The sequence below is a fragment of the Coregonus clupeaformis genome, chromosome 27 (assembly GCF_020615455.1).
Source record: "Coregonus clupeaformis isolate EN_2021a chromosome 27, ASM2061545v1, whole genome shotgun sequence".
Lineage (NCBI taxonomy): Eukaryota > Metazoa > Chordata > Actinopteri > Salmoniformes > Salmonidae > Coregonus > Coregonus clupeaformis.
In genome coordinates this window covers 27600790-27620061 of record NC_059218.1, presented here as the reverse complement: position 1 = coordinate 27620061, position 19272 = coordinate 27600790, and the positions used below count along the sequence as shown (strand labels likewise).

Genomic DNA, 19272 nt, shown 5'->3' with positions numbered 1-19272 from the left:
CGTCAGCAGTGCTAGCATGGAAATATTATTGTCTGGTAATAAATATACAGTAATACACAGGGGCTAGTAGGCTAACATGCTACAGATCGGTAATGTAGGCGAACAGGCTACATAGCACAAATGGTAGCATACAGTAGGAAGGGGTAGAATAGCATAGGCAGTATAAAACAGAATGCAATTATTGACTAGTATAGTAAACAATATGTACAGGCGGAGGTAGAAGGCCAAGGGCTAGTAGGCCTAAGGCTATAGGTAATAGCACACAGTAGTATGTACAGTAAGGGCAAGTTAACATAATTTTAGAGGCTACAAATGCTAGGATGCTAACAAGCGGCCATGTTGGATGTGGGTATGACCATAACAGGAAGTGACCGGGCATGATGACGTCACTGGTCGGCCATTTTAGGTGAAGATACACAATGACATGACTGGCAGCCATCTTTGCCCATAGAAAGCAATGGGGAGAGATTTTACCTAATGGCCTGAATATTACATTTACATTTCAGTCATTTAGCAGACACTCTTATCCAGAGTGACTTACATGAGCAATTAGGGTTAAGTGCCTTGCTTAAGGGCACATCGACAGATTTTTCACCTAGTCGGCTCAAGGATTTGAACCAGCGACCTTTCAGTTACTGGCACAATGCTCTTACCCACTAAGCTACCTGCCATAAACTTGTAACCCCACTTTTGACAAAATGGCCCTTGAATGTTTTGGTACACCTACTGGAGAGCTCTTCTTTGTCTACACCCCTTCAGCATAGTTCACACCCTCTTAAGCCTTAGCCCCACCCATCTCTTTAAGGAGTCACATGTGCTAAACAGAGTGAGTAAGGTAGTGTACTAAACAACCAAAGATTTCAAGACTAAAGGCTTTTTGACCATTTTACCATTTTACTCACCCTAGCAGAGCTGGTTAGGCTGTTTTCATGTTATCCAGAGTGTTGGTGACTGTAACTGTGCTGCTGGCAACAATTTAATTGCGCTTTTTGCTGATGTTTACTGACACCGGACATATTCAATGGGTAAATTCAGACTGAATTTACAAATGCACCCGAAATGGTTACTTGCATAGTGGAGTCTTTTGTTAAGACATGTAGCTAACTAGCTAGGTATACAGTGAACCATAATCCCAACTCATGACGTTACTACCCTGCATAAATCTGCAGGTAGCTAACCAACCAGGTTCAATGTTAGCTAGCTAACATTAGGCTATAACTAGCCAAGTAAATGGCTCTGAGATACGAATAATGAGATCATACATGTAACGTTAGCTAGTGAGCCAGCCAGCTAACTTTAGCTAGCTAGCTAAACAATTAACCATAATCCCAACTCATGACTTTACTACCCTGCATGAATCTGCAGGTAGCTAACCAACCAGGTTCAGTGTTAGCAAGCAAATGGCTCTGAGATACGAATAATAAGATCATACACGTAACGTTATCTAGCGAGCCAGCCAGCTAACATTAGCTAGCTAGCTAACAGTACACTTTAACTTGAAATGAATCCACTTTCTGTCAAAATGAAAGCGTGAAATATCTGAAAATGTAGCTAGCTAGACTATTTTACCCGTATACATAATGCATGGATGGATGCGTCTCCCTGTCATGGATGCCATGGTTGCCCTTAGTTTGAAGATGTAATCCGGAGACAGGTGTTTTCTCCATCTCTTTAGCTATCATACTCTAATTCCACTGATTTCAAAACTCGATCCTCCAGAAAGTGGAGAGCAACACTTATGCAATTCTACGACGCAATATATATATAAAAAGCAGTGTTAGAAAGGATTACCTACACATACTGACCAGCTCAAATAGACAGAAGCGTGCTATATGGCAGATCTATCCAAACTCCTCTCTCGGCATGTCCAGCCCACTCATTATCTCAGCCAATAATGGTAGTGGGAATGTTGCTGTCTTTTTCTGTGGCTTAACCAACTAGGCTCGTAATTTAACAATTGTATTCATATTTACAGATGGCATACACGTTTGTTATTAAGGCACATGAAAGTTCACATGTTCTTGAAGGCATTTCTGCCAAAAAACACATTTAGATTTTTAAAAAAAAGGTTACGTTCAAATAACTGTGAAGTAGTGACCAACGACATACACCTAGTTTCCTGAAACTAGTCACATATGTCAATCTAGCAAACCAAGCAACTAAACGCAACTTTCTAAACAATGTTTTTGTTTGTTTCTTGCTTGTTAGCTAGCTAGCTAGCTAACGTTATGTTAGCTGCCTAGCCAGTTCAATTAATTATAATATCATATAGCTGACAACATCTTAACTAAGCTACATTGTATTCATTATTACAGGAAAATAAACTAACAAGATCATTATGTCCAAGGTAATGGTGAGCTAATTACAGAAAATAGCTTACAGTTGTGAGTGTAACGAAATAAAAGCAGGGCATTCTACCGGAGAATTTTAGAACTTGGACACTGTCTCATTGGCCTAACGTTATATCCTAATTTGACTTTGATGCAGGTCATGTTGTTCTACACATAGTAAAATATAAGTTTATTTGTCACATGCACAGGATACAGAAGGTGTAAACAGTACAGTGAAACGGTTACTTGCGTAGTGTAGTCTTTTGTTTAGACATGTAGCTAACTAGCTAGGTAAACAATTAACCATAATCCCAGCTCTTACCCGTATGGATGAATGCTTCTCCCTCTCTGTCACGGAAGATGTAATCCAGAGACAAGTGTTTTATACCACAGCCTTCTGTGTGTTCTCTTTTCGACTCCCTCTCTATATTTGCAATCAAACTGCAGAATTTTCTCCATCTCCTTAGCTATCATACTCCGCTTCCACTGGACATTCCACTGATTTAAAAACGTGGTACTCTAGAAAGAGGAGAGCATTAGCAACACTTTTGCAGTTCTTCGTGATATCTTTCAAAAAAACTGCATTAGAAAGGATTACCTACACATACTGAGCAGCTCATGTTATTGACAGAGGCGTGCTACCAATCCAAACTCATCTCTCAGCATGTACAGCCCATCCATTATCTCAGCCAATCATGACTATTGGGAAGGTTCCTGTCTTTTTTTGTGGCTTAACCAACTAGGCTCGTAATTATTTTTTTAAAATTATAATTTACAGATGGCATACAAGTTTGTTATTAAGGCACATAAAAGTTCAGATGTTCCAGAAGGCATTTCTGCCCCCAAATAAAAATGCGACACTGTAAAGCCTAGTTTCCTGAAATGAGTCACATTTAGTGATTCAAAGCTTACTATGATACTTTGAAGGATGGAAGTTCTTTGGGTAGCTGCTAGATAGAGGAAGAGAGAGAGGGAGAACCCACAGAGGCCCCTCAGAGATCGGATGGATCCTCTACATGTCCCCGACATGTTCTACTAAGGCAATATCGACTACCACGACACTCTATCATGTACTTGGCTGACCTTCTAAATTAAAACTTTAAAAGAAAAACCATGAGAACATGCCATCTTCCAATCATCCTACAAATCATGATAGCCCTGAGATTCCTAGAATCAGGCACTGTGGGAGTTAGTCAGTCCTCTTTGAGTCGGGTGGTTAGTGCAGTGTGTGATGCACTGTGTCGTCATGTGCGAAGATTTATCAAGTTCCCATCAACTGCAGCTGAACAAAAAGCACAAAACAAAAGTTTATTGAGGTGGCTAACTTCCCCAATGTCGTTGGTGCAGTGTATGGGACCCATATGCCAATAAAGGTCAGTGATGATGACAGGCTTCTTTCAAAACATGTCTACATAAGTTTAAGAAATGTTTTGCAACAGAATCGGTGGAATGAATACACCCCTGATCACCCGCACACACAGTTCACTTTTATAGCAGCTACATACAGCATTATCACTTTGCTCTTTGTATAATTCCTTATTGCATCTACGTGCTCTCCTCCTCTCACCTTTTCCCTTCTCTTGTGTACTTGTGTACTTCATTGCACAACACAACAGCTGTCTGTGACCAGGTGCTAAAACCTCTCCAAACCAAACCTTCATTCCATAACCACTAACCGCTACACAGCCTACATCATTGTCACCATATTAACGTTATAGTCAACTAGAACTAACTTGTTAGTAAACCCACAATCCAATCCAATCCAGCTTTACACAGTACAGTGTAAAGCAAGCTGTTTAATAGTTACACTGACGGGCCCCGGTGGCAATACGTTAATAAAACCAAACACTTACTTAAATTGACTTAGAAGAGTTGCAGTGTTGGATAGCCTTATCCAGCTAGCTAACATAAACAGCATTCCTCTCTGTTAGAGTCAGCTTGTTGAGTAGGCTAAATTAGCTGCATTAGCTAGCTAAGTAAGTGAAAGGTAAACTAAGGAGAGAAAAAAAGACAACGAAATATAGCTGACGCTCTCTCTGCTGCTTCTCCTTAATTGTTTAAATAAATACATTTGTTAAAAACTGTTCAACTATTGTTTTTCTCTCTCTTTGAGTCAACTACTCACCACACTTTATGCACTGCAGTGCTAGCTAGCTGTAGCTTAAACTTTCAGTACTATATTAATTCTCTGATCCTTTGATTGGATGGAGAACATGTCAGTTCATACTGTAAGCGCTCTGATAGGTTGGAGGACGTACTCCGAAGTCTATAGAAGGGGGTTGGAAACATGAGCCTCCAAGGTTTTGTATTGAAGTCAATGTACCCAGAGGATGGAAAATAGCTGTCCTCTGGCTACACTATGGTGCTACTCTAGAGGGTGCTGTTGAGGCTACTGTAGACCTTCATTGCAAAACAGTGTGTGTTAATCGGTTATTTGGTGACGTGAATATATTGTAGTATAGTTTTATCTAAAAAATATAACTTTTTTAATGTTTCACTATTTTTATTTTTCTAAAATTCACTGAGGAGGATGATCCTCCCCTTCCTCCTCTAAGGAGCCTCCACTGACACACACACACACACACACACATGCACAGACACACACACACACACACACACACACACACACACATACGACACGTTGCACACACACACACACACACACACACACACACACACACACACACACACACGACACATCGCACACACACTCAAACACACAAAGGTGGACATGATGCATTCTGTTTCCCGCACACGGAGCAATGTCATTTATGAATCCCCTCCTCTCCATCTCCCCTCTCAATTAGATGATGCATTGTTATGTTCTGACAGCCAACTTGAAATTAGTCTAAACTAATTAAATTAAAGCAGGCTTCATTCAATTACCCTGCCATGGATTTGTCATTGCCACAGCATTTCTGGTTAGTGGCAAAGCAACCTAAGTCAATGCCACCTGTTTGTTTACAGTCTCAGTTTTGCAACCATAGCAGAAAACCTGCATTGGCTGTAGTCATTGCTGTTAATCTTTTATTTTCATGAACAGCATGTAATTGTATGCAACATCACAATGGGTAACATATCATACTGTAAACTGTATGACCGTGGGTACTCTGGTAGTCATGGGTTACGATATATAGCCTAGGTTAAATGGATGTAGATAGACTAAACTGAGATTTGGATGTGTCAGAGACTGAACTGATCCACAAATCCTACTGAATCCTCTCAGATGAATGCACTGGCAGATATAATCATTGATTTGATGGTATACTGTAAAAAACCCTGCCATTACACAATTGGCCCAGCGTCGTCCAGGGTAGGGGAGGGAATGGCCGGCAGGGGATGTAGCTCAGTTGGTAGAGCATGGTGTTTGCAACGCCAGGGTTGTGGGTTCGATAAAATAATGTATGCGCTAACTGTAAGTCGCTCTGGATAAGAGCGTCTGCTAAATGACTAAAATGTAAATGTAAATTACTGTACAATAGCTTTAGTAATCAAACTACTCTTCCCCTCTTTTACAGTAAAAGATTAGACCCATTAAATTGTCTGCTCTTTTATGACTTGTTATTGTCTAATAAAGCATGAAAGGGGAAGAATTTCTGCATAAAGTAGCACTAATTTGATAGCTTGGAGCTCTACAGCCAGGGGCCAAAGTTCTTAAACACAATTACAGATGGAAATGGTTTTCTTATCAGTAACTAAAGACATGACTCCACTGGCAAATGGGTTAATAATGTATGGTGACATCGTACAATGACTAAATATATCATTTTAATACTCTGTCAGAAATGGTTTCAATTCTGTCTGGAATTATTCACAGTATGGTCATTATGCAGTAATTGATGAGTGTAATATCTTGTAATATCCTGCGGTCCATGCAATGTGACAGTAGGGTACCATTGACTCCTGGGATGTTAAGGTCCCGGCAACCGGGTTCAGGTGCAAAAATAGATTTTATTCATTTTACAGTGCAGGCAGTGATGCAGAAGAATGGATCCAGAGTTGAAATAGTTGACAAAAATATATAAATTCCGAAAAAACAATAAACTTACCCTCTACTCAAGGACTGGCAAAACGTTCATCAACTCATTGATCTGAGTATATGGTAGAGCATGTTACCTGTTTAAGCATCTCTTCAGGAATGAGGAGCACGGGCATCCTCATTTAAACCTTCACACCTTTAAACAGATACATTCTTAATAGTCATTATAGACTTGAATGGCAATACTATTGCACAATTAACGTTACATTGGCCAACACTTAACTTGTTAATGAAAACAATGGCAAAATGAGTATAAACATTAGCATTCACAATCAACTTTCAAAACACCCCCGGAATGGAAGAAAACAATTAACGAGAGGCGTGCAACCTGTGGCTAAGACCGTGAACACAACTGGCGCACGTTAACCTACGAAGCCAGTTCAAGAGCGGTGGTGAGTAGACAAGATAGCTATACCAACCAAAATAAATACAATCCAAAACATTTCTAATTCAATTGTATGATAACCAAACTCTGGCATTTGTGCTCTTATATAATATTGTAGTGATCCTTGCTATATGAGCCATGTTACAATTCCCACAAAGTGGGTTAACCCGATTGGCGCGAAGGGTTATTGCCTTTCACGCCGGAGACCCAGGTTTGCTTCCCACTTCCTCTGTTCGCTACATCGGTGTCAGAAGTGGGGTACCAGCTGTGAGGCCATCTGAACTCACTGCCCCGGATGTGTGAATGGCTGAGGCTAGTAGAAGCACGGGGACATGCATCTTTCAGAGGGTGCAGTGTACCAAGCAACGTTACAATTCCCACCAAGTGGATTAACCCTATTGGCGCGATGCGTAGGATATTTGTCTTTCACACCGGAGACTCAGGTTCACTTCCCACTCCCTCCATTCACTACAATATAAAGCATGATGTGTGATGGGATTAGGAGGTTGGTAAGAAATGTTTGTACCAAACAATCAGTCTGTTTGTGTGGGGAAAAATAGAGGGAAATGTCCCAACCTGGCGATATCTCACAGACACATCGTCACATGGGAATTAGACGCACATGTATTGTTATCTTCTGGGTGGTTGTACATTATGCAACAGGATGGCTATCCCTTTTGAATGCATGTACACTTATTTGTGCCCTGTCTCTTCATTTGTGTTCCGTGTGTAAGACTGGGTGGATATAACTAGTGCTGCATGGTCATCATAGTATGTGATCTGAAAACAAGACTTGTCCACTCTGACCTGAGATCTGTCTAACAGACTCTCGAGGTCACTTGCCAATCAATATCATTATACATCATTGTTAACTTCGCTGAGGTTTGCTTTTGGAGAACCTTGCTGGTTCGCCTTCAAAGCTGCGTAGCCATGTCGATACACTTTGGGCCATAATTTCTCATGTTAACCTAACAAATATATCTTCAGATAACCAATGTATCTCAAGTGAATGCTCATTTAAGGATATCACACCAATCACGCCATATTGAATACAGCACCACTGAAGTGCTCAAACGATCCATGAATTCGCCTGTCAATTGGCAACATTTTGCCTACCAATTTATTTCCTGAGGGAACGTCAGACAATGCTTCCCCACGTAAACCAGCTCCATGTCACAACTTATCATAAAGAAGCCTCTTAACCTTGTCTGAACTTATCATGGCACCAATTAGTCTGGAGAAAGAGAAGGCCACACATCCAGGGATGTAATTCATTTTCATCTGCTGAAAGGGCAACATTCCTCGTTAGTATGGAGAGCTGCAATCTGGGGCCTGACAATTCTGGGAGGAGGATACGAGGGGCGTGAGATTGGGAAAAAAAGGAAAACATAAATAAATCCACAAATCATATCACATCGAAAACAGTCTTTCGGTGACACTGTCTTGTTCGTTTTCCGTCAACGCCGATTAGCCTAATTATATTAAGTCTGTTTCACTTCCGCTGAAACCCCAGTATTTTTTTAATAGACTCGTCATGTAAATATATTTCTCCCCCTCCCTCTCTTCCCCCTCTTTCTCTCTATCTGTCTTTCTACAGGTCTCCACATAATGGAGCGAGAATGAACAGAGAGCGGCTGAAAGAAAAGCATGAACTGGAGGTTTATTGAGGTCATCTGCTTCCTGTTTATATGGGACCATATAACAGTTCAGTCTTCCCGCCAGGACCTGTCCGCCGCAGATCAACATGTCACCAAGCAGTTTGATTGGCTCATCTCCGACCGCGGACCTTTCCACCACTCTCGGAGTTACCTCTCCTTTGTGGAAAGATTCCGCCAAGGATTTACAACCAGATATAAAATTTATAGGTGAGTTCACTTTCATTCATGCATTTGGGTGGTGCTGATGTTGCAGAGGTTTTTAAAGACACTCTGGCTAAATGTTTTTTCTATTTTGAGTCTCTATTCCGAGTCTCTTTGTAAGAGACCGTGCAAAAGAGTACTGTGTAAAAGTTTTGTGTGAAAGTGCACCCTTTTTACAGAGTTACTGGACACACACCACACACAAGAAAGTGGCTGTGTTGTGTGTGTTAAGGGATGGAGTAGCTGTGCTGTGTGTGTTAAAGGATGGAGTGGCTGTGCTGTGTGTGTTAAGGGGATGGAGTGGCTGTGCTGTGTGTGTTAAGGGGATGGAGTGGCTGTGCTGTGTGTGTTAAGGGGATGGAGTGGCTGTGCTGTGTGTGTTAAGGAGATGAAGTGGCTGTGCTGTGTGTGTTAAAGGATGGAATGGCTGTGCTGTGTGTGTTAAGGGGATGGAGTGGCTGTGCTGTGTGTGTTAAGGAGATGGAGTGGCTGTGCTGTGTGTTAGGATGTGTGTCTGCTTAGAGGCAGGGGGTGTTATAAATAGGTTATGCAATCACCAGCCATTGTGGTTATTTAACTAACACATTGTGGCTCAGCTAATCATTCCCCAATTAAATAATGATGTTAAGAGGATAGACAACTGCAATGTGACAGAGATGGAGTCAGAGCCATCCTCTCTCTGATTAGGCTCTCAGACTCTACTGAATAGCTGTGTGTATAAAAAGCGGCTATATTAAAACGATAGACAAAAGCTGCATGGCTTGGCAGTCTGGATTAAATAAAACATCTAAGCATTGCATTGATACTGCCGCTATATATTTTAGTTAACTTTTGAAGTTCTGTGATTATTATGATGACTATGCAAATGTGTAGACATGTGGTAGCGATCTATTCAGGGCTGCTGTGTGTGTTTTACAATGAAGACCCAAAAGGCACAAGTTATATGTTAAGCCTGGCTTGAGGCAGGGAGGTCAGTGTAGGATGCACTCATTGTCATTTTTAATTCCTGTTTTCCATGTCTGGTTGTGTTTTTGTCTTAAGGGAGAAAATAATCGACAACATGATATTGACAAAAATGTCATATACACGCACACACAAGCACACACAACTTTACTTCGTATTCTAGAAGTATGGCATAGTTGTCAAGGATACTAGCTAGCATTTTGTAATGGGATATGGTTGGCATTCTCTTGACAGGCATCAGCGTTCATGTGGTATTCTTTCCTCCCTGCTACATTACGTGTTGTGAAATACATGATCTGCCAGTGTTGGATTTCAAATATCATCCTTCTGAGTCCTGCTGTCTTTGCATTGCAAATCTCCTTACAATTGACTGACAAGGTACACCAAATACATACTGTACCTAGGAGCTTCCCTTCCCTTTCAGAGGAGTGTGCTTAGATGTTCCTGCTCTGCAGTCCAAAATCCTAGACAGAGAAAGGGGAAAGAGAGTGAAATAGATACGGAGACCAAGACAATAGAGAGAAAGAGAGACTCAGCAACAACATGTAACATTCATTAAGTGATACAGTTAAATAGGGTCTCTCTGTTCTTTCCCTCCTCTCCTCCTCGTTTCAGAGATTGCCGCAGCAGCCTCTGGTCCCCACTGGCTTTCCTGTCTTTATATTGTCACATGTAAACAGAGCATTTGCATAATATGTAGCTTGACAGCCTGGATGGTACACAGAGGCAGGAATCTCAGACTAACACGTTTCCCCCCAGCCATCCATGGCCCCATGCTGCTGTCGTGTGTGGCTTATGATGCTCGTTCGATTAATGAAAGAATCAGAAGAGGAGGCTCAGGCATTATGTATTTGCCTGGGGAACAGAGTCTCTGGCACTGCAACACAAAGGTTGCAGAAGCAGGCTAGCTCGACTACCTCCTCACGTCTTCGTTTCTTATCGAACAGTAGGAGGCATCAAATTCAGCCGTCAGTGCAAGGTATCGCCTTGCTTGTGACAAGACAATTAAATCTTGTATCAATACGGAGTGAAATCCATTGCACTTCTCATTAAAAATGAGAAGTAGAAATCTGCAATCACATCTGTTAGACATCTGGGCCACTGTCAGACAAACCGATCTGAGTCATCTGTCAACTGGATGGATTCAAGGACGTGGTGGAAAACCTATATTCCGTTTAGTTTTCTGGGGAGGAGTCTGTTATACATATCCTTCATTTTGATGAAGAGTGGGCTGCATTTAACAAAGGGCAGCCATGCCCTCCAGATCCACCATCAAACTCAATGTGTTTTCCTACAATATGCAAATGGAGAATACGACGAATACATTTACAGTGAATTATTGTGGTAATTACTTGGCTGAGCCTTTTATGTACATGCACAGGATGATATAGTACATAAACATATACTGCCAGTCTACTGCCAATACAAAAACAGAACCCTAATATTATTATTCACCCTGTTTGCACATCTCACCCAAACTAGTGGAGGTAATATGAAATTAGCTTTTGCAAAAATGTACAATGTGTTGTGAAAACTATCCAATTATCTATGAAATGTATCCAGCTGTGAAATTGGCATAAACGCTCCCATGAACATAGATTATTCCAATCACACTTGGTAAAAAGGTAAAAATGCTAAAGCTGTCTTCATTCTCCTATGCTCTCACCCTCAGGTTCCCAAAAACCTTAGCTACAGACACAGTGCTATCAGTTACAATGTCACATATGACTCCTTTTCCACCACTTTTTGGCTCCCATCTGAAGTAAGTAAGTCGAGAAATAAATAAAGAACCGGCAGCAGATGCTAACTGGCAATGAGGAGTGAATAGCTTTGTACATTTCCCCAGGGCTTCCGCTGTCTTTCCGATTTACTGGTTGGAAAGTGGTTGAATCAGAATTGCAGGGAGACAAAGCATCCCTCTCTGCCTCTCTTATCAAGAGAGATTACCCCAAGGCGGACCGCCGGACAATGCCAACCTGATCAGCAACAAACAAATCTCCCTCGTCTTTAATAACCTCTGCAACGTGCCTCATTCTGCACTTAGGACGCACTTGTGCTCATTTGGCACGCCGGAAAGGTCACCATCACTTGGAGCAAAGAAACACTATGTGGCTACATTTACCCCAACCCCAGAGGTGCATTTCTTCCTTCCATAAGAGTAATTGGAATGCATTGGTTAAGGAATCTGCTGCGACGAAAGTGCTCTTTTTCTCCCCTCTATACTATGATATGTTGGATATACATGAGCGTGTACGCCTCCTCCTGTACCAAATACATCATATGCCAGAAAGCCACTTTCGCTGTTGTAGCGTGTTGCAGTTTTGCAGATTGAATCATTATTGACTGTGGGTGTCAATCCGTGCTTGAGTGAGTGGTAGAATGGTCTGCTTTTGCCTGGCCCTGACTCCCTCTCTCTGTGGCGCATGTACTCTATTATGGGGTTGACTGTGTTTTTAGATGATGTTACTGTGGTCAATGTTCGCAGGCTCTATCTCAAGTCCTTGTGTGGCAGAGAAATCCAATATAAATGCAAATCTCTGTCCGTTAATGCATTTTGAAGGCTGGGAATCAGCATTACTGTAATCAAAGGAGGGAGATGGAGGTTGTTATTAAAAATGAAAATGTTTATGAAAATGTCATGATGGTGCTTATTGATCTTGGATGTGGGGTTTGTGGTGTGCGAAGGGGAGGCTTGCCTCACACTGTCATTGGACCAAGATTCATTACCAACTGAAAATCTATCCAGGGTTTGAATCGATTAGCCTCCACAACGATCTACAGAGAAATTACCCTGAGGCATCACTCAGATGTCCACTCCAGCAGCTCTATCAGAAGTGGCCCTATTTTGTCTAATTTAGTTTTGCAATTTTCCCATTGCTGAAACGCTAACTTGTGATTTGTGGTATTCATCAATGTGATTACAGAAAAAAAGCACCTTGCACAGATTGTTTTCTGGCACAGATTGATTCCTTGCTTATACAGCGCTGACGGCGTCACCTAAACTGCCGTCAAGGTCAAGAGATGTGGGGCTGTATTTTAAAAATGACAGACTTGGACCTATTTCTCAACAAATGCCATTTTCTCAGAAGGCCTCCGGAGCACCTAACTCAACAACTTTGGCACTTGGTGCTCAGCACTTTTCAGCACAAGCTTAATCTTTGCATGGATATTTCATCTGGAGAAAAAGAGATCCTCAATCTCTCTCTCTCTCTCTCTCTCTCTCTCTCTCTCTCTCTCTCTCTCTCTCTCTCTCTCTCTCTCTCTCTCTCTCTCTCTCTCTCTCTCTCTCTCTCTCTCTCTCTCTCTCTCTCTCTCTCTCTCTCTCTCTATCTCTCTCTCACACACACACACACACACACTGTATAATAGTCTGCGTATGTTGCGAATGAACATAGTTAACTCATGTTTTGGTTTCCCCCTCTATTTCACTAATTCCTCGTAATCCACTTTACTCTATTTGATGGCATCGTTTAATGTGTTTAGACTAGGTGACTTTTTGTCTGGATCATCAGTTTTGTGTGTAGCCAACCATATCTGTATCCTCTTACAGTATTTAGATTAACACATTTTATGATTGGTTCTGATGGCATCTTTTAGATCTCAATCCATCAGATACATTTGGCCATGTCCTATTTGTTCAGCTGCACTTCACATTTAGGCCACAAGTCTATCTAAAAGTTGCACAGCACACCGCAGGTGTAAACGATACAGTGAAATGCTTCTTGCAAGCTCTCTTCAACAGTGCAGTACAAATATCAGCATGTCACACACGTGCCGTTCACTTAGTTTGTATAATGCTGCTATACATAAACATAACGGGGCCATACTTGCAAACATTACAAACATTTTAACTTGGACCACCGTCTCAAGATGTGCATCAGCCAATTACAATCGTTGACGTAGTTGCACGTGATAGAACATTACATTGTAGCTTGTCCCATCAGATAACCTGGCACACGTTAGCCCTATGCTAACCACACCAGCTGACAGTGATTATTTCCTGTAAGAAATTCTGCATTAGCCTGTCAAAGATCTTAGATTTATATCCACCAACCAATGGCATTTCTTAAAATAAATCAACTTGGTTTACTTTTGTTCCACTAGGTCTGTAAAGTGTAGTGTCCCAATATTACATAATACATCCTTGACTAGGCTACTATCTACTAACGTAAGACAAAATTCAAAAGGCACGTTTTCACGTATATGACAAAATCCCATGTTTTTGCTTGTTCGTTTCACACACATTTATGTGCTTTCAAAGCAATAAAGATGGAAGATTAGACAACATACAGTACCATTCGAAAGTTTGGACACACCTACTCATTCTAGGGTTTTTCTTTATTTTGACAATTTTCTACATTGTAGAATAATAGTGAAGACATCAAAACACACATGGAATCATGTAGTAACCAAAAAAGTGTTAAACAAATCAAAATATATTTTTATATTTGAGATTCTTCAAATAGCCACCCTTTGCCTTGATGACAGCTTTGCACACTCTTGAAATTCTCTCAACCAGCTTCACCTGGAATGCTTTTCCAACAGCCTTGAAGGAGTTCCCACAGATGCTGAGCACTTGTTGGCTGCTTTTCCTTCACTCTGCGGTCCGACTCATCCCAAACCATCTCAATTGTGTTGAGGTTGGGGGATTGTTGAGGCCAGGTCATCTGATGCAGCACTCCATCACTCTACTTCTTAGTAAAATAGCCCTTACACAGCCTGGAGGTGTGTTGGGTCATTGTCCTGTTGAAAAACAAATGATAGTCCCACTAAGCCCAAACCAGATGGGATGGCGTATCGCTGCAGAATGCTGTTGTAGCCATGATGGTTAAGTGTGCCTTGAATTCTAAATAAATCACAGACAGTGTCACCAGCAAAGCACCCCCACACCATAACACCTCCTCCTCCATTCTTTACGGTGGGAACTACACATGCAGAGATCATCCATTCACCTACACCGCGTCTGACAAAGACACAGTGGTTGGAACCAAAAATCTTCCATTTGGACACATTTCCACCGGTCTAATGTCAATTGCTCATGTTTCTTGGCTCAAGCAAGTCTCTTCTTATTATTGGTGTCCTTTAGTAGTGGTTTCTTTGCAGCAATTCGACCATGAAGGCCTGATTCACACAGTCCCCTCTGAACAGTTGATGTTGAGATGTGTCTGTTACTTGAAGTCTGTGAAGCATTTATTTGGGCTGCAATTTCTGAGGCTGGTAACTCTAATGAACTTATCCTCTGCAGCATAGATAACTCTGGCTCTTCCATTCCTGTGGCGGTCCTCATTAGAGCCAGTTTCATCATAGCGCTTGATGGTTTTTGCGACTGCACTTGAAGAAGCTTTCAAAGTTCTTCAAATGTTCCGTATTGACTGACCTTCATGTCTTCAAGTAATGATGGACTGTCGTTTCTCTTTGCTTATTTGAGCCGTTCTTGCCATAATATGGACTTGGTCTTTTACCAAATAGGCCTATCTTCTGTATACCCCTCCTACCTTGTCACAACACAACTGATTGGCTCAAACGCTTTAAGAAGAAAATAAATTCCACGAATGAACTTTTAACAAGGCACACCTGTTAATTGAAATGCATTCCAGGTGACTACCTCATGAACCTGGTTGACAGAATGCCAAGAGTGTGCAAAGCTGTCATCAAGGCAAAGGGTGGCTATTTGAAGAATCTCAAATTTAAAATATATTTTGATTTCTTTAACACCTTTTTGGTTACTACATGATTCCATATATGTTGTTTCATAGTTTTGATGTCTTCACTATTATTCTACAAGTTAAATAATAGTAAAAATAAAGAAAAACCCTTGAATGAGTAGGTGTGACCAAACGTTTGACTTGTAGTGTATCACACATCCCCAAAAAATGTCAAAGATGCTTGTGGTCATGTAAAAAACTGTAATTAACCCCTTAATGCTATAACTAATTGGTGGCGTGATCCACTTAGATGGTTAGCCCAGAGACTGCAAGATACAGTATGACGGCCGCAAGCTTGAATCCCCCCAGCAACATTTTTATTTGAGGAAAATACTCTCCACTGTTGGTCTTCGAGTCAAATAATCCATATGTGACAAAGTAGATGTAACGTAGATGCAGGGAGTCAGGAAGCAGGAGCAGTTAGTGAGTTTAATAACAATGAACGATACAAAACAAGAGATGCATCTGACTTAGAAACACAAACAATACTACCTGATGACTAGCAACAAAGGAGTGCTATATGAAGGGTAAGTAATCAGGGAGTAATGAAGTCCAGGTGTGACTGATGATGAGACGCAGGTGTGTGTAATGGTGGTTGCCAGGTGTGCGTGAAGATGGGTTGCCAGGACTGGTAGTAGACCGGCGACGTCGAATGCCGTAGGGGAGGAGCGGGAGTAGACGTGACAGTAGATGATTATAAAAATGCATATAAAACCTTGTAGGCCTACATTTAGGTGTACACATCCATGTAATATAGTCTATGTAATATGACTATTATGCCATAGCAGTGTTTGTCTGCAAGGCTGAAGAAAGACGTAGCTCCTTATTAAATTCATTCTTAATCTTAATTTTCAAGCTGTTGGCTGCGCTTCACTTCTCAACACTAACACAATAAATGTAATTCTACATTTCAAAGGGGGAAAAAGTCATGTGAGATTCAAACCCTTGTCATAATCTGCAACAAATACAAGGAGCTAGATATTCTACACTGTGAGCTATATGACCAGTCAGTCTAATGCATGTGATCTAGTTGCTTTGATTATCAGAACGTGCCATTGGACTTCTGTTAAGTGCGCTTTCATGAACAAGTATTGGATCATGTCCAACTACGTCAATGATTTTAATTGGCTTATTTAAACTGGATATAATCACGGACCACTTACATTAGTTTTATGGAAGCACACATCTACCAATATCCTCACACTCACACCAAGCACAGCACATCGACCATTTGGTCTGTTTGGTGGGTAGGTTTGAGATACAAGACATGCTCATTTATTTGCCAGCCAGTTATACTGTGATTTGTCTAATGCATGGAAATTATGCACTTCTATAATTGAACATTTCCTCATCAGTTTAATTAGACAGTCTCATCAGAGATCACCTGATTAGCCTTAAATTATTATTATACATTCACCACTGATCTTCGGCTTCCCATGTGCTAACAGTATGTCCTTGTTAACCTGGGCTTTAAACTGTTCATCAAACATATATCACTCTAGTCTTTACTCAATCTACACCTTTTATTCAACTCCCATTCTTTGTTCTTCACCTTTAGTATCTCCATCATCCCTCCCCTTTGATGCTTTACATTGGCCTTTCATTGGTAATGCATACAGCGTTGTGCACCACCCTGATGCAATGTGCTATTAGCCCAAATAAAAGTCTGCCTATTGATCTGATAAGGACAAAAAGAGCATTGAAAGGAGCCAAACTCCTTCATAGGTTTAATTGTGAATAGTCTGTCTGGAGAGTGTTGTTGGGCCCTTTGTTTAAGCGCCGGTAGAAGACAAATATGTTGTCCCACTCACGCTGAGTTGAATGAGTCTGGATGATCCATCAGTAATTAGATAGAACAGGGGTGGATCATTTAGATTTAGTCGGCAGATCTGAGGCAAGGAAAGGGGAATGTTTAATTCAGGGGGCAGCCACAGTAATCCACACTCTGCAGAGAGAGAAATAAATAAAGAGGGAGGGAGAGGGAAATAGAGAAGGCATTAGGGAGCAAGAACAAGGAAAATGTCAGGAGTGTGTCTACAGTGCACTCGGAAAGTATTCAGACCCCTTGACTTTTTCCAAATTTTGTTAGGTTACAGCCTTATTAAAAAATGTATTAAATTGTTGTTTGTTCTCATCAATCTACACACATTACCCCATAATGGCAAAGCAAAAATAGGTTTTTAGAAATGTTTGCTAATTTATTAAAAATAAAAAGCTGAAATATTACTTTACATAAGTATTCAGACCCTTTACTCAGTACTTTGTTAAAGCACCTTTGGCAGAGATTACAGCCAAGAGTCTTCTTGGGTATGATGCTACAAGCTTGGCACACCTGTATTTGGGGAGTTTCTCCCATTCTTATCTGCAGATCCTCTCAAGCTCTGGCAGGATGGATGGGGAGCGTCGCTGCACAGCTATTTTCAGGTCTCTCCAGAGATGTTCGATCAGGTTCACTCCGGGCTCTGTCTGGGCCACTCAAGGACATTCAGAGACTTGTCCTGAAGCCACTCCTGCGTTGTCTTGGCTGTGTGCTTAGGGTCGTTGTCCTGTTGGAAGGTGAACCTTCGCCCCAGTCTGAGGTCCAGAGCTCTCTGTACTTTACTCCGTTAATCTTTGTCTCGATCCTGACTAGTCTCCCAGTCCATGCCGCTGAAAAATATCCCCACAGCATGATGCTGCCACCACCATGCTTCACCGTAGGGATGGTGCCAGGTTTCCTCCAGACGTGACGCTTGGCATTCAGGCCAAAGAGTTCAATCTTGGTTTCATCAAACCAGAGAAACTGGTTTCTCATGGTCTGAGAGTCTTTAGGTGCCTTTTGGCAAACTCCAAGCGGCTGTCATGTGCCTTTTACTGAGTAGTGGCTTCCATCTGGCCACTCTACCATAAAGGCCTGATTGGTGGAGTGCTGCAGAGATGGTTGTCCATCTGGAAGGTTCTCCCATCTCCATAGAGGAACTCTAGAGCTCTGTCAGAGTGACCATCGGGTTCTTGGTCACCTCCCTGACCAAGGCCCTTCTCCCCCGATTGCTCAGTTTAGCCGTGCGGCCAGCTCTAGGAAGAGTCTTGGTGGTTCCAAACTTCTTCCATTCAAGAATGATGGAGGCCACTGTGTTCTTGGGGACTTTTCAATGCTGCAGAAATGTTTTGGTACCCTTCCCCAGATATGTGCTTTGACACAATCCTGTCTCGGCGCTCTATGTGCAATTCCTTCGACCTCATGGCTTGGTTTTTGCTCTGACATGCACTGTCGACTGTGGGACCTTAGACAGGTGTGTGCCTATCCAAATCATGTCCAATCAATTGAATTTACCACAGGTGGACTCCAATTAAGTTGTAGAAACATCTCAAGTATGATCATTGAAAACAGGATGCACATGAGCTCAATTTCGAGTCTCATAGCAAAGTGTCTGAATACTTGTGTAAATAAGTTATTTCAGTTTTTTTAATTATTATTATTTTTAGCAAAAATGTCTAAAAACCAGTTTTTGCGTTGTCATTATGGGGTATTGTGTGTAGATTTCTGAGGATTTTTAAAAAATGTATCCATTTTAGAATAAGGCTGTAACATAATAAAATGTGGAAAAGTAAAGGCGTCTGAATACTTTCCGAAGGCACTGTATGTGCAGGTGAAGGGAGAGAGAGAGAGAGAGAGAGAGAGAGAGAGAGAGAGAGAGAGAGAGAGAGAGAGAGAGAGAGACAGGGGCAGAGGACACCAGTGGATATGTGTCATGGGGGAAGCAGCAGACAGAGACAAGCTGACAGAGAGGTCAGAGTCAGGGTGAGAAATAATCAGGGACTCCCTTACGACACGATACTACCTCCAATGCCCCCTCCTCTCCAGCCCTCCTTTCAGCACTTACAGGAACTTACCAACCCTGCAACCATCTGTGGTCACTTACCATCCACGACGGATTTTATATCCATGACGCCAAATATTTATCCTTCGGGAGCAAGGTTTACCATCTTCCTACTGTATGATCGCAATCAC

The 19272-nt window shown here is 41.6% G+C and overlaps 1 protein-coding gene across 1 annotated transcript in view; it reads left to right on the top strand.

Moving 5' to 3' along the window:
• Nucleotides 1-19272, top strand: part of LOC121541687 (BMP/retinoic acid-inducible neural-specific protein 1) — a 133991-nt gene that overhangs the window by 26880 nt on the left and 87839 nt on the right. The window contains exon 2 of the mRNA XM_041850924.2: nt 8352-8619. Within this exon, the coding sequence (XP_041706858.1) occupies nt 8402-8619 (218 nt within the window). The 5' untranslated portion in view covers nt 8352-8401. The remainder of the gene's footprint in view (nt 1-8351; nt 8620-19272) is intronic.